Here is a 24006-nt window from a genome sequence, read left to right as displayed (position 1 = left end):
CCCAGGGTTCCAGGTAATGACATCCCAGGTGCTAAAGTTCCAGGGAGAGACTCGATGCATTGCCTCTATTTCTGGAAGGCAAAAAATGCAATGTTCCCTTTGATAGCAGAGAACCAGGGCGTCAGTGGTGGCCCCAACCTCGCCACTCCTAAGATTTGTGCCATCGTCCCCTCGCGACTCCATGCCTAGTGAGCAAATACATTTGTCCGGCAAAGGGTCACGTCCACAGGTCATATGGGGGGAGGAAATAGGAACAAACGAGCCTCTCACTTCTGTGTCACGGCCAGCGGCCAGACGTAGCTCTGGCAACATGGCTGGGCCCAGAGTTTCCTCCAGACAGTTTCACTCTGTCACCACCGACAGCCAGACCTACTGACTGCGAGGAAAACCCCAGGATCCCGATGGGACGTGACCATCATCAGAAGCAAAGACTCCTGCCCTTCCTGTTAGCTGCTCCTGAAACCTTACAGGTAGGTGGACGGCTCTGTCAGGCTTTCTGCAAATAGCATGAGGCCTCCTACTGCGACCTTAATGGTTGTGAGGGGCCTCCGAGCCCAGGTTAGGGACCACCGTCTTCACGGGAAACAGCAGTCGCCCGGCACTCTGTCCCTTCGCAATGGCCTGCCTTTACCGCACTAAAAGCCCCGTCCTTTGCTCCAAAGAGGATGTACAGAAAATGAGTCTGTGTGAGAAAGAGAGGGAGAGGGTGTGAGGTGGGGTTGAGAGGGGAGTGTGGGAGGGCAGGGGTCTAACTCCTCACCTGCAGTCATGGGGGCAGCCGGCCTGGACGTGCTCTGCGTGATTCCCGCTCATAGTGAGGTCAGGTCTGCACGGGGCAACCCGCCCCTCCTCTGCTGCCTGTGTGCAGAGGGCGCTGGATGGGACCAGTGCACGTCGGTGCCACACACAAGCCTACGAGTGGATCGACCGCACGTCCTCACCTTCAGCAAGTTCTAAATGGCTGAGCTGAGTGGCTCTGGGCAGTCTGATGTCCTAGAGGAGTGTGGGGCTTGAGGTCTGCTGACATTCGGCCCATCCTCACCCCAAGCCCTGCCTGGAGCTAAGTGGGCCCATCCCCCCTGCAGGTCTCTGCTGCCCTTGCCTCGACCTCTCCCTGCTCCTCTCCAGGGCTCTGCCCAGCCCCACTCCCTGGCCAACACCCTTGAGCCTGACAGTGGCCCTGCTGCTCTGGCATCGCTGCACTGTGTGCACAGCTGCTTCCTCTCAAGCGCCTGCTGTGCTGGGGCTCTGCGCTGGGCTCTGTCGCTGAGCACCTTATTGATTGTGAAGAATGCAATTATGTCCCATTAATGAACTTCACACGAGTGCTCTTATCAGCTAGCTGTGCCGTGAGGAAGGGAAAGGTCAGCCTGGGCTCCTGTGCTTGAACTTGCTCCCTTGGGATGTCCTCCTGCAGGCGAGCCCTTCTCCAGAAGGGAACCAGGTGGGATGCCAGCCCCACTGTGGTCCTGATGCTGGTCCTCAGGAGCTGCAGGGCCCCAGAGAGCCGGATTCTCTGCTGTTGCCCAGTCTGCAGTGTTTTACATTCATGTGCTTCTGTGAGATGCACCCAGTGTGTGATGGTGGGCACCCCATCTCTGCCTTTAGGATGGCCCCAGTGATTGAGAAGGTGGTCTCCAATGCCCTGGACTCTTAGAGAAGAACAAAGTATCCTCATCCCTTCAAACACCTCAAGGATGAAGGTGCAGACGTGAAGGACATTTAGAGCCCAAGGCTCTGATGTACAGATACTTACTTTTCAAGCTCCTGCATAAAAGTCTTTCCCTCTGTGTTCATTCACTGACCTCCCCAGGCCCAGGAGAATCAGGACGTTGCTCCCTGATCCCCCACAGCTGACAGGGCTTGCTGAGGCTTCTGTGTGTCCTCCTTGACCATGATGAGGGCCACAAGGGAAGGATCAAGTCTAATCCATCCCGAGTGTCCAGTGCGCCCACGATGGACACCATGGATGAGTAAGTTAATGAGATGTCCATACTTCACCTCCAGTATTGCTCCCGGGGTGAACTGTCACAAGTTTTATATTTGGAATGGATGGCTTCTTTAGGAGGCATTTTTAAATATTTAAGATTCCTAGCCTGTTTCGTGTGTGACACAGGTGAGAGATGGCATCCCAGCGAGTGGCATGCCCCGGTCCAATTCCCAGGGGCCCGACTGTGGCTCCATTCCATTCACTGCTATGTGGAAAACCTGTGCCTGCAGGTGAGGGAGGCTGCCGTTGCCACGGGGTTAATTCCAATTTAAAATGAGAGGCAACCACTCTAACATGAAACCGTTACTGCTGTTGACAGTGAAATAGAAATTTCTGCTGATCATGACACACCAGTCTGGTGACAACACTGTTGAGTTCTGCTGTCTAAGATGAGGGTAGCAGTTGGTTGCTACCGCGGAACCAAGAGATTCTTCTCCCTTTTACTAGATGTGGCCGTAAGCAAAACCCCTAATACTTGGAATGGAGGCAGCAAAGACTGGGAGTCTGCAGTGAGGCCACCAACCACAAGCATTGCAAGGTATTTGGAGGCGGGAATGGGATGGAGGATGGATGAGAGGACAAGCAGAAGGATGGGAGGGATGTGGGATGAGGGGATGGTGGGGGGACGGGTGGATGAAGAACTTCTAGGAGGTAAAGCCTGCTTAGGTATGATAGAGTGACTTGGGCTGCTCAACCAACAGAGTTAGTGAGGACTCCTGAAGCCGTATGCTTCCCACCCCCCTATAGAGAGGGCCACCAGAATAAACCCTGTTTCTCAGCTGTGAGGACAGCAGGCCCTCCCCCAGATGTGCGCAGGGCATGCTCTACGGCACTGAGGCGGTGAGCCTGGGCCCTGTGTGTGCTGTCTGCACGCTCATAGCAACTGAACATCGAAATCAGAAGTGGGCAAGCCCCGGCCACAAGAAAAGGGCCTTCTACCATCGTTCTTCTGAACTGGAGGCTGCCCGTGCCCTCGGCAGGCCAAGGTGGGTGAGCAGGCTGGCTGTGGGTCCTGAGCAAGCTCTGTGCTGCCGGACTTCATTTCCCAGCAGCAGACAAGCTCAGAGGCCAGCCTCCTCGGGAAGGGAGACTGGAACTGATCCACTCACCACCGAGGGAAGAAGCACTCTAGGCTTGATCTCCAGACCTAGCTGTGCTATTTCCCAACCCCTCTGTCTTTGTACCCTCATCCCAGAAGGGGAGGAGAAATGATTTGGGACCCCAAGCAAGTGAGAGATGACTTTCCTGAGAGTGCCTTTGGTTGTTAAGAAACGGGTGGGATAAGAAATGGAGACCATCAAGGCACTCCTAAAAATAACCAGATGGACTGGGGTTACTTGTGAGCTATAGCAGCTGTGTGGCACGAATCTCATTTAGCACCACGTGAAAGGGAGACCATTAGCCCTGACTAACCGGGCCATTCTGGGGAAGTATCCTCTACACAGTTGTTTCATAAATGCTCCCAGCCCTTCACATCCCGGCTTTCTCCCTCCCTGCCCGAGGTCCCATTGCAGTGACACTGCACTGGGACAGGGATAACCAGAGCCCAGCTGCTGCCTCTTTCTTCTCTCTCTCTGCTGAAGAGCCAGCTGACCACACAGGAGAGCTTGCTCCTCCTGGCGGCTCTGCTGTCAGAAGAATGAGCCACTGTCGACGCAGGGGGAGGTAAGAGCCTCTTTGGTAACTCAGACACAATCAGATACGAGGACAAAAGAGTGAGCTGTCTCTCTGACAGCCGAGGCTGGAAGCCCACCACATGTACCAGCAGGAAGGGGTGGGGGAGATATCAAAGAACAGAGGGAGGGGGAGAACAAAATGCAATTCTTCCAGCAGAACCATGTTACTGGGGTGGCCAGGATCCCACCCCACTCTCGGTTATTCCCTCTGTAAAAAGGGAAGGCAATTTTCAACTATAAAGATGGAGACTGTCTCTCTTCCATGGGTGAAACCATATTGTTCATTTTGTCTCAGTCAAGAACAATTTCTGGTCTCTGACTCTTCAAAAAAGCACCAAATCTGAGTTTCCAGCCAGGTTTCCTATCTTTAAGCTACTTAGAAGAGAGAGGGACTCTAAACTCAAGACCGCCACGTAGAGGTGTGCAGGTCGTGCACTGCACAAAGGTGCTTGGTTGAGAGGGTGAGCTAGGACTGACGGCTAGCCTGTCACTCAACAAACCAGGCATCCTGGCATGGGGCCACATCGTCTGGTAGGAAGGGGCACCTGCCTTAATTCACACAGACACCGTGTGGGTTGGCAAAAGCCCTGTCTAAAAGGATCATAAATTGTAGAAAAGAGATTTGGGAGTCAGCTGAATTTGGGGATCTGCTTTTCTCTTGGCCACTTAAGTCATCTTGGACTGATTACTCAACCATTCTGTACGTATAGTTCTTCACCTTCATGGGCACAAAATGAGGTTATAAAGCCTGTCCTCTTGTATTCCGGAGCTCCTGTGATGAATGAATAGACTTGCAGCTGGTTGTTTAGCTCAGGCGTTTGGCATATGGAGCTGATACAGCCCAGACAAGCCACGAATGTTCTTTACCGTGAGTGAGCTTTGTACCAAGAGGAACCCAGCTGCACAGCGTACAGGTGGCCCTCCCGTCACAGGTGCACGGCTGAGACTGCATTAGGTTAGGGCCACTGTGGCTGGGAAGGCACCGTAAGGGCCTGGGCATCAAGAGTTCATCGTGCTGAGAGTCAGGGGACTGGGACTGTGCGAAGCTGTTCAGTGTGACCAGGACGTCCCCACAGGCCACTGGAAGAACTGCCAGATGGACAGGGGCAGATGGGGACAGGCCTGCAGCCCGCCTGTGGCAGGATGCTATTCGGTCCCTTGGAGTCTGTCTTTTTTCTTTTTTCGTTTTTTAGTGGGCATCAGAGCAGGGAACTCCATTTCCTTCCTGGGCCTAGAAAGAGCTGGGCCCTCCATGCAGGGGAGCAGAGCGCAGTGGCAACATCTAGCCATGTCCCATTCTTGTTTCAGCTGACAGTACTGGGTCCTTGGGCTGTGGGTGTCACCACTGCAGGCTGGGGCTTCGTGTGGGACCAGTCTGCAAGCCCTGCCCATTGCGGAGGGGAAGGAAGGGGTCCCACCTCCACCAGGGAAGGTGCCTGCTGCGGCCCGGGGCCGACCTGGGCTCCCCGGCCCAGCACTCACCTCTCCACCCAGTTCTTGTAGCTGGGGATGTCCTTGGCGTAGAGCAGCTTGTTGGAGGGGGAGTCCTTGCCCAGTCGGTGCTCTGACGTGGAGCAGGAGTCCATGAAGGTCTGGGCCACCACCGACAGGCAGGCGTCAGTGATGCTGCTCTTGTGGATGTCAAACACAAACTGGGGGTTCTTGATCATGTTGACCCAAAACCTCAGGGGCAGGCTGTGTGGGGGGAAGAGGCAGATGGTCAAGGGAGCTGGGGGGCAGGGGGCACTGGACATTGACCTAGAGAGTTCCCTGGAGAAAGAGAAAAGGCTGGGAAGCAAGGGTTCTGAGGGGCCTTCTCTATGTCATCAGTTCACTTTCCGGGGACGTGGAGATCAGCAAGGTTGAACAATCTGTTCAGAGATACAGCGTTGATGGGCACTGGAGGGCTCGACGCCCAGCCTGGACCACAGGACTCACCATCTGCCCTGAGAACACAAGGCTTTGGGGTCCGAGGCAGCCATGACAGGTACTAGAAAATGGAATTTCTGACTCTCTATTCCACTGTCTGCCCCCTATGCCACAGATGCAAGGCATGTCTGGTTGGCAAACCTTAAATAGCCTGGAACCTGGGCTTTGTATCTTATTCTCTGCCCTCTACTGTATGACTGGAAGAAGCCACGCCCTTCCTGCCTGGTCGTATGGGCTTATTCCTACATGGTGAGAGCCCTGGCACTGAACAGTTCCAAGTGGAGCTAACTGATTCCCATCCCTAAGCGGGCAGGCTGAACAGACCCCACTCCCGGCCTCTCACCTGCCCCGTTGTGTTCCCTCCTTCCCCTCACTTTCTTCCAGTTAGCACCTGCTGTATACCAGGAGCTATGCTAGCAACTGGGGGTCCAGTGTGAATAAGACCCATCCCCTGTCCTGCAGAAGTCTGCATACCGCTGGGCTCGTGGTGATGTCAGACGTGCAATCATGAACTTTGGGTGTTGGACCTGAAGGATGGGTGGGGTCCAGTGTGGGAGCCAGGGAGGTGTGAGCAAGTCTACCCAGAGAGGCGTTATCTGGAAAGTCTTCCCAGAGAGGACGACGCTTAATGGTCTCAGTATTAGAGATGCAGATGAAAAGCTGAAGGAAGAGGGGAGGAAGGTACTGCCGAAGGGGAGTGAGCCAAAGACAAAGAGGAGATGGAACCTGCAGCGCCGTCTGCTACCGGAGCCACCTGTCTGTCGCTAGAAAGGGTCCCGAGGCATGGGGCAAAACCTGCCCACCTGCCCCTTTTGACTGTACTCTGCTGGCTCTCAGATTCCGTGGCTTCCGTCCAGCCTGCGGAGACGCAGGTCAGGAAATGGGGTGGCACCCAGCCAGGGACCACGCATCTCCCTCCCTCTGCCTCCACACCGTCCCCTCCTGCTATGTGCCCTGATGCTCTGCTGTTGCTTGGCTGCCGTCCTCAAGGTTGGTAATAATAGTTACAATGTTTGCGTGTGTTTGGCTTGCCTCTTACAACTTAAATTCTTTTGAATTACATGATTTCAATCCAGCAAGGACAAGATTTCTATATTTGTTGTATCTCCCAGCAGCCAGCACGTACATACAACAAAGGCTAAAATACAGCAGGGCCTCGTACTCAAGACTGCCAGTCAGTCAACAAGTATTTACTACGTTCCCACAAAGCGTGCAGTGCGGGCAGCAGCGAGGTCTAACAATGGTAAGATGCACTTGTTTCATCCTGGGAAATCCAGAAGAGGAAATAAAGGGACGGTACAGAAAGTTCTGACACTCAGGGGAAAGTCAGGGTCACTGCAACTGCCCAGGGGAGACCATGAGAGCTGGGCTCAGAGCCCCGGATGAAGGACTCCCGGCTGCCCAGCTGATGAAATCTCCGGTCTACAGCTGCCCGTTTCCGGAAGTCCCACCTGGAAAGGGACTCTGGGAGCCCATGTTTGCTGCATGGTTGTTTCTCCCCAACACTCCCCTTCCTCCAGCCAGTTGTGCTGGCAGGCAAATCAGGGGAACCACCGCAGCTCCTGCCTAAGGAGAGTTTCGCATGCTGTTAACGCTAGCGGTGGCACTGATCTCTGGCTGATTGCAGCCACTCAGGCTAAATGGGTAGGAGGTTTATTTAAAAGAGAAAAGGCAGGGGAATGTGGAGGAAGGTAGTAGGGGAGAGGGTGAGCTAACAACTTTGGCTAGGAATAAAGAAACAATCTCTTTTCAATCAGGGACAATTAACTCTTAAGTCAATATGCAGACTTCATAATTCCTGGACTAACTTCGTCTTGCCCAGGCGGCCACGATCAGGGTCAGGGGAGCGTGTCCTCTGGTGAGAGCTGGTACTGCTGTCTACTGCCTGCGCTTTCCTTCCCTGACACTGGAGCTTGTTACGGTAACACCTGGCACTTGGAAGAGCAGGCAGGAAAGAAGGTTCTGCCCTCCCTCCAAGAACTTTATGGCATCTCATCGTTGGAGGTGCCCTTACCTTACCCCAGCGGGAGGTATGAGCTGAAAACAAATGGTTTAGATACCATTTCAGGGGGATGTACTTGTAAAGGGCTACAAGATCAAGGGGAGATGTTTTGGAAATACCAGCTCTCCCAGCACCTGGATAAGGTCTGGGCAGGGCACTCCTTGAATTCTGAAGGCTGCAGACATTCAACTGGGGTGGTAAGTAGGAAGACCTGGTGGCAGAGAGAAGCAGACTGCGTAGATCAGGGGCATGCCCTTGGAACAGCTCTGCAGAGTCATGCTAAGAAGATGGGCAGAACGCAATGCAGTCTTACCTAGAGGCAGGCACTGGGAGGGACAAGACCTGCAGGCCTTTCAGAGGAGAGAACAGCCTTCACCCAGTGTACTGTGCTAGATGGGGAATCCAGAGTCTGAGAGTCTTATTTCAGAGAGAGTTGCAAGAGCTCCACGGTGCAAGAGCCTCTCTCACCCGGAACTACTGTGGGAGCAAACCCTACTCTGCAGCTCTGTGGCCCAAAGCTCTGTACCTGCCTGATTTCCCAATTTTAGTAGCGATGCGCTATGCTTCAGGTGAAAGAGAGGAGAAGCCAGAGCATCCTACGTTAAATAACGTTTCAGTGCCACAGGCTGACTCCTGCCTAAATCTAGGTTTTGGTTTGGGGCTTGGGGCTGGTTGTCAGGGCACCTGGCTGAGCCCTGGTACCATGTCAGTCCTAGCAGTTGGTGGGTGCCGGGCAGCAGGCTCGTGCTGCTTTGCAAGAATGTTCTAGGGAAGAGCACCCCAGGACAGGGACCGTGTATGGGAGGGGATTCTGGAACTGAAGGGGTCAAATATAAGGCAGCTTTATCCCAGGTAGAACTCTCAAGAAGAGACCGTCTTGGCCCTGCATCTTCATCAATATTTATCGAGTCCCAGCTTTCTGCAAGGTTCCATCACAAGAGCTGAATACTGATGTCTGACCTTGCAGTCTCACACTAAAACACAACTGACACACAAATGAAGGGAAAGGATGATATGTATGTTAAAGGAGAGAGGGGACCATGGTGAGACACCTAGAGGGTCATTTAGGACTTAGAGGATCTCCTCGTCTCAAAGACACAGTAGTTATGGGACGGTCCCTTCCCCAAAGGGAGTTTGGGAAGGGGATTTGTGGAAAGGGAAGACCACTTCTTGAATAGAATGGAAACTCTCCTCGTTCACCTAGGTCACTCCTAGACGTGCTTCAAACTCCACTTAAGAGTCGCTGTGAGATGCTGCCCCTCTACAATCCAGCTAGCTGCACACATGCATCCCCTACTGTCGCATGTGCCTCTCTGTCCGAACAGCTGCCCTCCTGTCTCTTACCCGTGACTGTCAGCCCACGGAGGGCAGAAGCCTCAGGGTCTAACATAGTGTCAGGCACAGGGGAGGGACCTGGATGTGAGAGCCACCTGGCTGCCACATCTGGCATGTTCATTTTTGCTCATTTAGTTGGTTAAATGTTTACTGACTGATAGGAACGAAGGATGATTTGACTAGAGGGAAGGGAGAGGAAGTGAGCACACAAATAATCAGGGAGGAGATGAAGGCCCCAGGAGAGCACCTGCTTAGAGTCCCTGCTGGGAAGGTGGACCCCAGCCCCTCTCCCCCTCTGCAAGGCCTGAGGCCCGCCTGAGCTCATGGACTCCAGGCTGGCCTCTCCTGATTCATCCTCTGCTCACCCCTCACTCACCAGTTGCTCTTCCAGGTGTGACGGACGTGCGGGTCGTGGATACCGTGTTTGTCCGCCTGTTCATCCAGAAAGTCAAACATGTACTTGATCGCCAGGGGCAGGGCGGAGCCGCGGTGCGCCGTGCTGAAGATGGTCTCGAAGAGGTCGTCCACAAACTTCTGCAGTGTGCCCTGCGGAGGAGGGCGCAAGTTCAGACACAGCTCGCCTGCCCCGTGAGCTCTGAGGCTGGGTTTTTTTTTTTTGCGGTACGCAGGCCTCTCACTGTTGTGGCCGCTCCCGTTGCGGAGCACAGGCTCCGGTCGCGCAGGCTCAGCGGCCATGGCTCACGGGCCCAGCCGCTCCGCGGCACGTGGGATCTTCCCGGACCGGGGCACAAACCCGTGTCCCCTGCATCGGCAGGTGGACCCTCAACCACTGCGCCGTCAGGGAAGCCCTGAGGCTGGGTTTTGAGATCGACTGGCCTCCCAGATGGCGGGCGGAAGGGAGGACAGCGCACAGCCACACCTGCTTGGGTGAAATCCTGCAAGTGCCTATGTGAAATCTGCACCCTCCCCCTGCCCGCCTGCATCTGTCTCGAGCAGCTTTACATTTCCCCGGCACGTAGAAACTAGATACAACACCGATAACTGGACCTAAGGAAGCCTTCCTCTGCCAACAACTCGGTTTGGTTTAACACCCTTTGATGGTGTTATTTTAGCACTTTTCACAAATGCTAATGAACAACTCAGTCACTCAGAGCAGACAAACACAATCTGCCGGTTCTGTTTAGGCATTATTCACGCCGGCTAATGCACAGTTACTCATTTGCCTCTGCAGAGAGCAGAGCTGAGGCCAGTCTCCGGAGTGAGGGACTAACTGGGATGGGACTGCCTCACCTCAGAGAAATGCCACAGCTGGCAAGTCCCTAGCATCTCTGCTGGTGCCCCCTCTCTCATCCACTCACGCACACGCTGCTGGCCAGTGCCGGTCTCTTTCCCAGCACAGAGCCTCAGAATCCTTCTCAACCCACTGCTGCAGCCAACCCCACCCATACTGGATCCGTGAACCAGGATTAGAAACGGTGCCTGCCTGGAAAGTCAATGATGGAGCCCCAATTCCCATCACGACACCCCAGAGAAATAGTCATTCTTCCGTCAGGCGTGGCAGAAGACCATGAATACACGTGCTTAGTGTCTCTCTGAGCGAGGGCAAGAGAAGGGACGGAATCAAAACTTCTGACGGCATGCCAGCACGGATGTATGGGTGGGGTTGGCTGCAGCACTGGGTTGAGAAGGATTCTGAGGCTCTGTGCTGGGAAAGAGACCGGCGCTGACCAGCAGCGTGTGCATGAATGGGTGAGAGAGGGGGCACCAGCAGAGGTGCTAGGGATTTGCCAACTCTGGCATTTCTGTGAGGTGAGGCAGTCCCATCCCATAACCCACAGGTGCCCCGCACCCTGTCTGAAGTCCCATACCTTAGTGGCCAGCAGTCGTGTCAGATAGATTTCGGACACCATCTTGCTCCCCCGGTCACCCTCCTTCTGGTCCCCGTGCTCGTGGTTCTTCACCAGGTGCCACATCTTGACGCCACTCTCCAGGTCAGGGGTGATCATGGGTGTGCGTGAGCGGAGGCTGTCAGGGCTGCCCGTGTACCGGATCATGTTTTCTGCCAATGCAAGGACCCCACGCGGGTAAGGCCACCCAGCCTTCCGGCCCATCACTCACGACACACCTCGGCTCCAGCCAAGGCCAACTCCGATCCTTCCTGCATTTGCAGGCGCTGTCACCTTGCCTCGCTTCCGTCCATTCCCGAATCTGGGGCGCTCTCCCACCACCTCCGGAAACTCTCTGCGGCTCCTCCACCCACTCGGATTCCCCTCCCTCCTGCACTTGCATCTCCAGCCCTTGCTACTCAATTTGTAAAAATAGAAGCTTGTCCTTTTTTACACTTTCCTTATGAGAGCTCTCAAGTCTCAGGGGGTGCTCTGTGCAGCCAGCTGAGGACCAATGAAAGAGCAGGGATCCTGTCTCCCCAAACGACGGCTGACCAGCTTAGTGATCGCCCTGTCACTGTGTACCTTCATCCGCCCCTCTCGCCTGGACCAGTTCCTCCCACTTAATTGCTGAAACGTGAGGTGTGGTGAGATGAGAGTCGAGCGGGAAGAGAAGAGGCAAGCCCCACTGTGTGCAGGCACCGTTCTAGGTTGTCTTCTATATATTTTCCAGAACCATCCCGTGAAGTTGGTAGTTTTTGCAATCCCCGTTTTGCTGGTAAGAAGGCACTCCAGGCTTCCCGCCCACATCCGGCGCCCTTTTCCCCACCCCGAGGAGCAGAAACCTGGGTCTGTACCTTCCCTCCACTGCTTCATAGCGTGTGACCTTTACACGTCATCTAGCCTCTGTGCATCTGAGTTATAATTTGCTAATCTGCTTAAGAGGGGGAAATAATAATTATTTAATCCACTGATTATTATGAACCTGACGTTTGATAAAGAGTTATCACGAGTGTGAAAGCATCTTAGAGACTGTACGATGCTCAGGAAGGTTAGACTTTCTTCTTGTTTTTGAGGATGAAGGTCCTGCGCCTGCATCAGAGCCCCTGCCCGGAACCAGAAGCCTCCTTTCCAGGCCAGAGTTCCTCTCTGGTGGCCAGCCTGCCTGACTCCCCCCCCCCCCGCCGCCACTCCCCACCCCCGTGCCCCATCCCGGGCATCTGCTGCCTTCCAGCAGTGCTGCCAGCAATGACAACAGCTGCTCAGGGCATCCTCTCCTCCCCAGAATGATTCAGTGAACTCACCGTATTTACTTGCCGAGGTCCTGGAGACGGTGGAGTTGTTCACGGCATTGTAGGCTGTCACCTGCTTGGACACTAAAGCCACCACAGAACCATCCGGCACCTACCGGGAAAAGGCAGGTGAGGGCCTGGACACAGAAACTCTGCCACCCCAGGAAATCAGGACAAGCCAGGATGAACGTGGTCCTCAGGGGCAATCAGTGCCTCACCGAGACCCAGGGGACCAAGGAGGCTGTCAGCTTTCCTTTGACGCAGCACGACAGATCTGAATACAGAATCGTAGTCTATGTTGGGGTTCACTCTTGGAGCAACTCTGGCAAGAGCTTCTCACCAGCACCCTCTGTCTTGGTGCTTCCCTGGGGGAGCACCCAGCCTTAAACTCCGGGTACCACAGGGTCTGTGCCTATGCCCTGTGGGAAGCATGCACCTGGCAACCATCTCCAAGGAGGTCAGGGTTTCCTGGCTGGGGGCCATGTTTTCGGGTCGCTAAGGGCAAGTGCAGTGCTGGTGAAGAAGTGGATTTAGGGCTTGGTAAGAGCCTCAGGGCAGCCCTGCTATTCAAGGACTGAGACTCCCAGGGACCTGGCTGCCCAGTTCACTAGCCCCTCTCCACTCCACGGTCACCTCACCTGGTAATGCGCCAGGGTGTTCAGTCTCTTCCAGTCGTTCTCAATCTTGGTGGTGATGTCTTCATCCTGCAGGATCATCCTCGCCCCACTTCCTTGTCGCCACTCTGTAGGGAGAGCAGTTGCATCTCAGAGAGGGCCTCAGGGCCTCCCATGGGATCCTGGATGAAGTGCACGTACACGGCACCTTCTCAGGGGTGCATCGCGGACAGACAGGTGCTAGCAGACACTCCCAGAGGAGGGGTGCGGAAGCTCTCAGCACGGGTGCGGGGGGGCGGCCCTGAATTCCAGTTCTGGTTCTCATCCAACAAATTACGTGACAGAAGTAGGAATAACATCACCCCCGTGGCCCACCTGTTCCCAGCAGTGGCTGTAAGGCCAAGTGGCCTGAGGCAGGGGAACACAATCAGATTCACAGGTTGCATCAGAACGAAATTCTCCGCACCACCCAGTTCCAGAAACTGCCCTGGAGACATTCCGGACCACCCAGTTCCAGGAACTGACCTGGGGACTTTGAACCCGGGCCAGCCTTCCCGCCTTTCGAGGGGCGGGACTAACTGTCCCAAGACTGATGCAACCGGCAACCAGCTATTGCCACGATACCCGAAGAGACCACCAAATAAGGAATACCCTGCGCCCTCCCAGATTCACCACACCCCTTTCCCTTCTTCCCCTATAAAATCGTGCCCAACCCTCGCCCAGGCGCGACTTCTCTGGCCCCTTTCTCTCACACCAGTGAACCTCGCCCGGGAGCGCTCCCTAATAAAGCTCACTTGAAGCTTTCCTCTGTTTCGCGGTGCCGTTTGTTAAGATCCGACCTTACAGTGGCCACATCTGCAAGAAGTCTTTGCTTATTAGCTGAATGAAAAAGGCAGGTGAAGGCACTTAAGAAAGTACTAAGCAAATGCAAGGCGGTGTCATCACCGTCACGTACTCTTTGCTTGATTGTAAGGTCTTGGAGCTAATGAGACCAAGGCTGCAAATTCGGTCACTGTGCTCCCCGTTCCTGTTCTAGGGGTGCATCCCGTACCCGAAAGCTGGCAGGTGGGCCACCGTTGGCTGGGAGACTGAGTAAAAGCGTATAGCGGGACCAGCAAAACCTATTCTCATGCCCAAGAACAGCCTCGTCCCCACAAAGCTGATGGGGATAACAGCCTCTTGGTGATGGAGCCAACACCTAATTATCTGATGCCATAGGTATACGCTTACATCCCATGTTCTCCTCATGGGCCCAGACACCTATAACACGCGGGCTTGCTGACGGATCCCACATGGGAAAACAGGAGACTGGTTCTCCTCTACCAAATCCTCATCGCCACACGCGGTACAAATCACACGGAGATGGAGGCACGCACATGCCAGCCCTGAACTGGTTGCACATGGAGACCCAGGTGCATGCCAGACACAGGCCAGCTCTCGTGCACGGGCACGTACACATCTACACATGCACACACGTTCACACGCACACAGCAGAAAGGAAAAATGGCCTTTTCAATCCAAATACAACGTGTTCCTGCCAGGAAGCCAGGAGTCTGGTTTCCAGGCAGCCACTACCCCATTCAACGCCTCACAGATGCTGAAATTCTGAAACAGGCAAGAGCACCGGGTTTTGCAGCATGTGGTTGGGGGCTGGAGTGAGTTACCCGCAGTCCTTGTCTAACCCCCGCCTTGGATTTTTCCTACAGCTCGCAGACACACATATTGTCCTCCCTCCCTCTGTTCCCCTCCTGTCAAGGCTGAGCTGGGGGTCCAGGACTGATTCCTTCCTGCCTTGCGCCCTTGGCATGACCAGTGCTACAGATGAAAATCAGACCCCGGAAGGGAGCTGCCTGCCCTTAGGGGGAGCAGAGATGCTCCTAACATCCAGGTCCCTGCCTCCGGCTCCCGGGCTTGTCTGCTGCCTGTTTAGAGCTTCTTGTAGCATCGGGCTGTCCCAGGAATGGAAACACGAGGGTGCCACGCGTGTCCGCCGGAGCGGAAGAGCCTTGAGCGGTCTCTGGGGGTTGCCCATCATTTAGTGCTGTTGGTGGCACAGCTGGAACGATCATGGAGGTGAGGGCCTCGGGGCAGGTAAGGTGGTAGAGGAAAGGGGAGATGCCTCACGAGGGCAAGGGGTCAGCAGCATTCTGTTTGTTGTTGTCATGTTGTTTTTGTTTTAAATTTTATGCAGGCAGGTATGGGTGCCTGTTTTCTGAGCGGCTAGGGGAAAATAAGCAGAATGTCTCCCAGCTGGTGAGAGAGCAAACTACGTGGCACAGAGGGACTCTGGTGAAGACCAGCCGGGGCCAAGGATGTGGCAGTGGTATGTTTTGTCCCAGTCGCACAGTGGGTCCTGAAAGATAAAGCCTTGTGGGTCTCCCCGCTTCCCTGGTGAATAGTGCCAGGGCCAGTAAGTCAGAGGCTGCATGGGTGAGGGTACAGCAGGCAGGCAGTGTTCTGCATTCCCCACCTGGGGGCCAGAGGAGGAGCTGGGGCCGAGCTCTGGACACAAAGTCTACTGGCCGGACGCAAGGGAAGAGGAGTCTCCTTCACTGCAGAGGCCGTGGGGGCTTTCTGGTTTATCGGCTGCACTGGCACCCTTGCTGATGGCATTGTAGCACCTCTCAGGGGGATCTGAACAAGCCACACAGCCTGGGGGACTCAGCAGTGACAGCTGGTGACTAATTCGGGAGCGAGAGACAGGACTTCCTTGTTCCACAACTGGCCTGAAGTTGTCCAGTGCGCAGCCTGCGCAGCCCTACTCAGCAGCCCTGACTCTGAATCGTGTCCAGTAATTATGTAAGCAGATGAAGGTCAGTCTGCCATCTCTGTCCCCAGCCGAAAAGGACAGAGTGTGGCCACGCTCCCCCCAGGGCAGTCAAGGAATGATGGCTTTCCTTAGAAGTACAAAAATGCTGCTGCCAGATGTCTACCAGCAGGGCTAGCCCAGCACCTGGGACACAGTAAGTACCTGATGAGTATTTATTACCTGAATAATACATCAGTGAAAGAGTGAATGGACAAAGAAGGGAAAGAGTAAGTGAGCGAGTAACGGCGGCTTATTTTCCAAGCAGTGAAAGGCTTTTCTACCTGTGTGTTGCTGCTCCACGGTGGGCAGACAGTGAGCTACAGTGAGAGGTGAAGTGTGAGCCGCGCTGTTAGAACCTGGGACAAAGGAAGAGCTGAACTCCAGAACCTCAACTGGGCACGTCCACTGCCCGAAGTGAAAGCTCTCTGAAGTGATTATCTCTCATTCTTCCGATTTTACGACTGGGAAATTAAAGAAACAGGTTGGGAAGACAGACCCGGAGGTCATCACAACTCGGAGCTCTGTGGCGCGATGCCAACGACGCGCGTGAGCCACCCAGTGTCGGGAGCGTGGAGGAAGGGCCGTGACGGCCAGACTGGGACCTGGGCTGTGGCCACACTGGGATGCTGGCGGGTAGCTGCCTCCCCTCAAGTGCATACTCTGAGCTCCCTGGGGAGCACGGCGCCTCACCAGCTCTGACCCTTGTGGCGTGTGCATATGCAGCTGGGTGCACGGGCACACACGTGTGCGTACACACACACGCACACACAAGTATAGCATCTCACCCCAGGCTGAGGACACTTAAGGCTCTGCAGCAACAAACCTCTGCCCGCCCCGCCCCCAGTCCAGTCCAGTCCATCTCTCCTCAGACCCATCAAAGGAAGCTTTAGGAGGGACTGACCTGGAGGGATGAGGGGGGAAGGAGGCGCCCACCAGGCTGGTTAGAACTGGCCGAGTCAACCCCGCTGATCCACAAGGAACCAATTTCAGAGCCAGCTGTCTGCCCTCCCACCCCGGGCCACCATTCCTCCCCGTGGGGCGCTGAGCAGAGTCTCACCAGCCTGCACAGGGTCCTCTTGACCTCCCAAACCAGGGTCCCGAGCAGAAGGCTGGAGGAGGAGACACGACTCTACCGCCGCACACCTGTCGGCAGGTGAGCCCCAAGGAGACAGACAGCCCAGACACCCTCGGCAACCTGCCGCTCCCAAGTGCGGGAGCAGCATCAGAAAAGAGCTGGGACAGAATCAGCGTCACTGCAAACGGTCGGGAAACTGACTCAGGAATGGGAGGGGGGACCACCTAAATATGGTTTATTTTAAAAAGGTATAGGGCTTCCCTGGTGGTGCAGTGGTTGAGAATCTGTCTGCTAATGCAGGGGACACGGGTTCGAGCCCTGGTCTGGGAGGAGCCCACATGCCGCGGAGCAACTAGGCCCGTGAGCCACAATTACTGAGCCTGCGCGCCTGGAGCCTGTGCTCCACAACAAGAGAGGCCGCAATAGTGAGAGGCCCGCGCACCGCGATGAAGAGTGGCCACCGCTTGCCACAACTAGAGAAAGCCCTTGCACAGAAACAAAGACCCAACACAGAAAAAATAAATTAATAAACTTCTAAAAAAATAAAAAAGGTATAATTTTATGGTGAGAGCAAGTTCTAAAATACAAAATAATCAAAGTAGGAAACGTGGTGCTTAAAAGAAGAAATTCCTAAATTGAACGGTGCTGTCTGCTTTCAAAGCCTTGGGTCGTTGTAAACTGTGAAGAGCTGTGCACCGGCTAGTTGTCGCTATTCAGGGAAGTCCGGAGAGCTAAAGGGAAAAGCAGACTGTGCTCTGCTACTCGACTTAAGAGAGGTAAGCGAGAGCTTAGTGGATGTTCTTGAATATGGAATAATGTGGAGGAGGCTCTGGTGGCGCTCCAGGGTGGTGTGCCACGCCTGTGCTGTGTCAAAGAAGAGTTCAAGAGGCAGGGGGTGGGCGGTGGGAAGGAAGAAAGGTGACCTAGGTAGGAAAGGTGACCCAGGTATTCATATGCAAGGCATCTAGGGAAAACTGCTGGCTCTGACCTCCCTCGGAAGCTCTGCCCGCAGCCCCATACCCTGCTCCAGGCTCCAAGCACAAAGGACAGACACACTCACAATCCAATTTGTTACACTTCCACCTTCCAGGGAGAGAGGGAGGTGAAATAAAAAAGAAAAAAAATCCCATTATCTTTATCTGTCCTTCCCATCAGGTGCAGTGGAAAATGCAAACTGGGGCGACAGCTGCTGTGAACTCTTTATATTTCACTCAGAAGATAGTGTATCTTTTTATTGCATACAGGAATTACTTATTTGAAAAAATATACCCTTTCAGACAGAAGGGGTGGCGTAGTTCCGGGGCTATTGATGGGGCATTTGCTTTAAACCAGAGGAATCTCTGGAGGTCACGGCCTATGGAGGAGCCTGCGTGGAAAGGGAATGGATGTTCTCTCCACCTCCCTGCTGTGTGACCAGGGCCCAGGCTCTGTGCCTCTCTGAGCTGCAGAGTCTTCTGTGCAGTAGAACAGAATGGCATCAGTTATTTCCTCTGGGGAGTGAAGGGAGAAAACAAAGAGTCCCTTGGCTCAGAAAGACAAGTGTCCAGCCTCCTGCTACTGTGCGAAGCAATGAGGAACTCCTAGTCACGTTGGTCCCTCTGTGCCTGGCACAGAGCTTGCCCCAGGGCAGGCTCTTATGATATGTTGGTTGAAGAGTTTGGTGGTGTAAGGGGGTACCTATACCCGATACCTGTGCGTGGAAAGGGGCATCGGGTTACCCGATACCTGTGGGTGGAAAGGGGCATCAGCTTAGTAAGAACAGCCTCACATATAGCAGAGCAGGGAGCCCCTGGCACTGGGCTTTGAAAACTCCCAAGGCCCACGTGCCCCAGCGCAGTCCCTAACTCCTGCCTGGGATATCTTTCCTTCCCTAGATTCCAACAGACTGAAAGAAAGGCAAGTTCTGTGTCCTTCACTTTGGCTCTTACAATGGTTAGTTTTATGTGTGAACTTGTCTGGGCCACAGTGCCCAGACAGGTGGTCAAAAATTATTCTGGATGTTTCCATGAGGGTATTTTTGGATGACATTAATATTTAAATGGATGGGCTTTGAGTAAAGCGAATTGCCCTCCACAATGTAGGTGGACCTCATCTAATTAGGTGAAGGCCTGGGTGGAACAAAAGATTGACCTCCCCTGAGCAAGAGGGAATTCTGCAGCAGCTGCCTTTGGACTTGAACTGCAACGTGGCTCTTCCCTGGGTCTCCAGCCTGCTGGCCTACCCTGTAGATTTTGGACATGCTAGCCTCCATGCTAGACACTGAATGTTTGTGTCACCTCCAAAATTCACATGTTGAATCCTAACCCCCAATGTGATGGCATTTGGAGGTGGGGACCTTTGGAAGGTGATCAGGTCATGAGGGTGGAGCCCTCATGAATGGGATTAGTGCCCTTATAAAAAGGACCCCAGAGAGCTCCCTTGCCCTCTTTCTGCCATGTATGGTCCCAGCAAGAGGACGGCCATCTATGAACCAGAAAGTGGGCTCTCGCCAGACACTGAGTCTGCCGACACCTTGATCTTGGACTTCTCAGCCTCCAGAGCTGTGAGAAATAAATTTCTGTTGTTTATAAGCCAGCCAGTCTATGGTGTTCTGTTACGGCAGCCCAAACAGACTCCTCCTAGTCTATTATTAAGTCCTCCATAACTGCATGAGCCAATTCCTTCAAATAAATCCTTCTCTGTGTAAACATATCCTATTGGTTCTGTTTCTCTGGAGAACCCTGGCTAATACAGTTCCCCATCTTGGCTCCCTAATGCCTGGAAAAGCAGGTGAAGGGGTAGAGGGGGTGGCGTGGGAGAGCTTCAGTCAGAGGAGCAATGAATAGAAGTGTCAGGAAGGAGGGGCTAGGCCAGGCCAGGCACCACTGATGATGAAAGGCAGGGGGAGGGGTTGGGGCTGGATTTACTTGGGGCAATTACAGAGGCAGCTTGAAATGCCTTTGCTTCTTTCTGAGCTGGCCTGGGACAGATGTCCTCGCCTTTCCAGGGGCTGGGCATCAGGAGGGGGAAGGCAGTCTTTGCCCAATGCCCTCAGCTACAGGAGGAGGAGGCATGGGGGGGAAGTGAGGTGGAGGGGGGATGCTTGGCTGTCTTGCCTCTGTCAACGCATGTGGCTCAGAGTCTTCTCCGTGCCTATGTGCTATGTGTCCCTTTGGCATAGATTAATTTTTGATTATAATCACACCTTATATTTGTAAACTGCTTTCAAAGCACTTTCACCTACATGATGGGAAAAACTCGCCTTGCCTCTCTCTCTCCTTGGGGGCCATGCAACTGAGTCAAATCAAACCTTGCGGAAGAAGCATTTGGGTCTCGGAGAAGGCCCCATTTTCTTTGTTATCTGGCTTTGGCAGAAAGAAGACCAGAGTTGTGGGAGCAGCTCCAGACCCTGGACTTAATAGAAAAGAAGGAAATTCCTCAGAAGAGCACCCATCATGGGAGGCCTTTGTGAGAAGTTCAGTGTGACTCCCCTTCCCCAGAAGGATGGGGCCCTGAGACTCAAACTGCCTCCTTTCTTTGGCTTCTCCCCTTTACCCTCCCTGCTGTGGGGCCTTGTGCCTCTGGGGTGGCCCCTCCATCCTGCCCAGCAGCTCCTATGATGGGAAAGGTAGGTCCTTTGTCCTCTTGGGACCTGGCGAGCACTGTGTCACTGGAGGCCCAGCCCCTGGCCTGAGCAGCCTCTAGCTTGAGAGAGTAACAGCTCTCAGGCGGGTCCTGGTTGCTGCTCAGCCCTCAGGCTTCCTTCACTCATGGTGGACAGCAGGGAGTGGATGGCAGGAGGTGGACGGCAGGAAGTGGATGGCAGAAGGTGGACAGCAGGAAGTGGATGGCAGAAAGTGGACGGCAGGAAGTGGACGGCAGGAGGTGGGTGGCAGGAAGTGGACAGCAGGAAGTGGACAGCAGGAGGTAGATGGCAGGAAGTGGACAGCAGGAGGTGGACGGCAGGAAGTGGACAGCAGGAAGTGGACGGCAGGAGGTAGATGGCAGGAAGTGGACAGCAGGAGGTAGACGGCAGGAAGTGGACAGCAGGAGGTGGACGGCAGGAAGTGGACAGCAGGAGGTGGATGGCAGGAAGTGGACAGCAGGAGGTGGATGGCAGGAAGTGGACAGCAGGAGGTGGGTGGCAGGAAGTGGACAGCAGGAAGTGGACGGCAGGAAGTGGACAGCAGGAAGTGGAGAGCAGGAAGTGGCCGTGGCTGCTCTGGATGCTGCTGCCTTCACTCCAGATGCATCACATCCTTTCATTAATGATGCTTTGCTGGGCTAGAACCCAGCAAATGTTCTGAAGTTAAAAAGCAGCCCCTTCCCCTCCCAAGCTCTGGGTGTGTGGCTTCCAGGTGGGGAGGGCTGGTCTTGAGCAGCATCCCCCAGCCATGACGTGGTCTCTCTCCCCCATGGGAGGTCACCCCATTCCCAAGCACCAGAAGCGCACAATTCTACACGCACCCGCACCCGTGAGCTCTCCAAAGACCTTCGGCATAAAGATACAGGTTCTTATAACAGCTCCTCCTCTTGGCCCCGCTAGGCCAGGGCTCTCCTCCCACCCACCCATTTTGCAGATAATGACTTTGAAAAGCCGAGGGTGGACCCTGCCATGGCTCCCACAGATGAACAAAAGGCATGGGGAGTGCTACCTGGTTACCCTAGTGAATTCAACTCTCCCTGGGAGACCCATTATGCAGTAGCCCACTTAATTGTTTGGGGGTGGGAAACACAGGGGTCTTCCTTCCCAGGAACTGTTTTCTCTTGCACTGGTTCTGTAAGCGAGCCCTTGGCTCCATCAGTCTGTGGGACGTTCATGGCAGCAGAATCACCCGCATACAGACAGAAATGCCCACTCCAACTCTAGGGACCAGTGCCCGGGACACACATGGACACACTCGCCCAACACCCCCCCCCCCAACTGCAGACTCTCACAGATGCTTCCTCTTGGTCCTAGAAACAACATACACAGAGACACCTCCAAAGTGAACGGGAGCACATGCTCAGCCCGTCTCTCTCCCTGGGGCCATGGAGCTCCAGGCACAGGGCCAAACACATCCCGCCAACAGCCAGCCAGGAGGAGATGGGGGAAGGGAAGCAGTAAGAATTGAGGTGAGTGAGCAGAAATTCCTGATCTTGAGTCTTTAGGCATCAGAATTTGGGGGCAGGTGGGGCGAGGCACTGGGAGGGGATCAAATTCCCTGTGGAGTTTAGAAAATAGCACAGACGCCCATCTGTCTTGGATGGCTTAGCTGAAGCCAGCTTAGAGAGGCCAGATGGATGGATTAGGGGCCTCTGGAGGTCCTCCCACCTCTATGTTTCCACCAATCTCCAGACCCAACCACATACACACAAAAACACCTTTTCCTCCAGGCCCAGGACCAACAAACAGACACATACCGTTTCCTTACCACTATTATCTTCACAATCAGTAACAGCAGCAGCCCATACTGAGTACGTACTATGGGCCAGACAGTGCATCAGAGGCTTTTACGTGCATCATCTCCTTTCATTCTTACAGTGAGGCAGGCACTATTATTAATCTCCATTTTATAGGCAAGGAAACTAAGGCACAGAAAGGTTAAGTAACTAGACCAAGGTCACACAGCTAGGACTTGGTGGAACCAGGACTCAAACCCAGGCATGTTTGGTGCTGATCCACAATGCCGAACTGCCTCTCCTCAGCCCCGGCCTCTCTGGAGCTTGGGGCTCCCCACTAGGATTTCCCCAGGACGATATCTTATTAAACACTCGGGCAAGCCATAACGGGATCCAAGGACAGCTGGCCCTAAGTGGCATGCCCTTGTTTATATAGGCTATGCGATCTATTCGTGGAACATTCAAATAAAATGTCATCCTACTCCCCAGTAGGCTGTCATAGCTTATTTTTCTCTATCCTTTCTCTCCATCCTCCATCACTGACCCAGATCCCTCTTGCCTTCGGTAGTCAGCAAAAATTAGACGCACAGAACAGAGGCGAAGGGAAGGGCCTGGGGGCACGACGCAGGTAGTGGCAAGACCTTGGGCCACACAGATTCAGACTAAATCCTCTTCACTGCCGATGTGACACCTCCACTCCCACCCCTCGGCTACTCAAAAGATCCCAGAGGCAGTCAGATCACCAGCAGACTGTGGTCCCCCCTCTGCTTACTGCTCACTAAGTGGCCATGAAGGTGCACCTCCTGGGCTCCTGGGGGCCGTGCACGCCTGCTCCCTGCACCCTGGCTCCACTGGTCAGTAAGAGGGGCTTCCAAGCAGTCACAGCACAGCCTCCTGGGTGGGCGGCCCTACTCACCCAGGTCCATGTCTGCAGCCTTGGGCCGGTGGGAGCAGGGCACATTCTTGAAGATGGCGTCCAGAATCTTCTCCTTGACCTGAGTAATGGTGTCGCAGTTGAGGATCTTCACTGGGACCTCAGGGCTGTTGGCATTGTCTGGGTTGACACAACTCAGGACCTGCGGGCGGTGGGGAGAGGCGGTGAGTGGGGAGGGCAGCATGGAGAGCCCTGGGAATGCCAGCCGCATCCTGGAGTCCTATCCTGACTGGCTCCGCCTCGGCAAGTTGGACTGGACAGCGGCGGGGCGACCCCAGCCAAGCCCTCTACCCTTCCCGTCCCCACAAGCATCAGGAAAGCGGTACAGCTTCAGCATCACTGCAGGAGTAGGAGCTGCATATTTTACTCTTCACGAGAGACTCCATTAAAATCCTGATTTATCAAAGGGAACAATGTCCAAGCAGGAGGGGGCAATGAGGGGCAACGTGTCAGAGAATGGACACTACTGCATGTCCCCCTGCCACCACTCTCTCTCTCACTCACACACACACACACACACACACACACACACACACTCACTAGGCAGCAACTCAGCAGCACACCCAGACCCTCGCCCACCTCTGAAACCCCCAGCCCCCATCCCTGTGTGTCTGTCTGTCTTTCTCATTACTCTGTCCCATACACACACCCCCACTAATGGGAATCTGGCTCCTTTCTCCAAACATTTCATGTGCTTCGATTTTTGTGAGGGTTCTGGGCTGATCGGAGGTTGGAGAATCTGTAAGAAGCTTAGCGTGTTCTTTAAAAATAAAAAGGTGCCCTTTAGGGCTTCCCTGGTGGCACAGTGGTTGAGAGTCCGCCTGCCGATGCAGGGGACACGGGTTCGTGCCCCGGTCCGGGAAGATCCCACATGCCGCGGAGCGGCTGGGCCCGTGAGCCATGGCCGCTGAGCCTGCGCATCCGGAGCCTGTGCTCCCCAACGGGAGAGGCCACAACAGTGAGAGGCCCGCGTACCACAAAAAAAAAAAAAAAAAAAAAAAAAAGGTGCCCTTTAAAAACCTGCAAGTTCAGGCCACCTGACAGCCCTTCCTGGCTCCGAACCTGAAACCTGGTATTAGGGGAAGAGGCCACCCTGGCTCAGGACCTCCATTTCTCTTTTTGGAATTAGTCAGATAAGTTAA

The 24006-nt window shown here is 54.4% G+C and overlaps 1 protein-coding gene and 1 long non-coding RNA gene across 4 annotated transcripts in view; one reads left to right on the top strand and one right to left on the bottom strand.

Annotated features, from left to right (window-relative positions):
* PLXNA4 (plexin A4) overlaps window positions 1–24006 on the bottom strand; it is a 463197-nt gene that overhangs the window by 6365 nt on the left and 432826 nt on the right. For 2 of the 3 annotated variants that reach the window (XM_027101899.1, XM_027101898.1), the window contains exons 25-30: window positions 22847–23006; window positions 12710–12813; window positions 12084–12183; window positions 10762–10952; window positions 9309–9478; window positions 5149–5361 (exon numbers count right to left, since the gene is read on the bottom strand). In XM_027101899.1, coding sequence (XP_026957700.1) covers window positions 5149–5361; window positions 9309–9478; window positions 10762–10952; window positions 12084–12183; window positions 12710–12813; window positions 22847–23006 — 938 coding nt within the window. Of the gene's footprint in view, window positions 1–760; window positions 994–5148; window positions 5362–9308; window positions 9479–10761; window positions 10953–12083; window positions 12184–12709; window positions 12814–22846; window positions 23007–24006 lie in introns of those variants that run through there. The other variant, XM_027101900.1, reaches the window with a different exon arrangement.
* On the top strand, window positions 2284–9357 carry LOC113618089 (uncharacterized). The gene is made up of 3 exons (XR_003431881.1): window positions 2284–3655; window positions 5497–5653; window positions 5980–9357. It is a non-coding gene; the product is annotated as an uncharacterized LOC113618089 (long non-coding RNA).

Source organism: Aethalodelphis obliquidens, unplaced genomic scaffold (assembly GCF_003676395.1).
Source record: "Aethalodelphis obliquidens isolate GAN/ISIS:26980383/991018 unplaced genomic scaffold, ASM367639v1 scaffold5, whole genome shotgun sequence".
NCBI classification, from domain to species: domain Eukaryota; kingdom Metazoa; phylum Chordata; class Mammalia; order Artiodactyla; family Delphinidae; genus Aethalodelphis; species Aethalodelphis obliquidens.
Note: the sequence above shows the minus strand (reverse complement) of the source record. Positions and strands in the feature narration are given on the sequence as shown.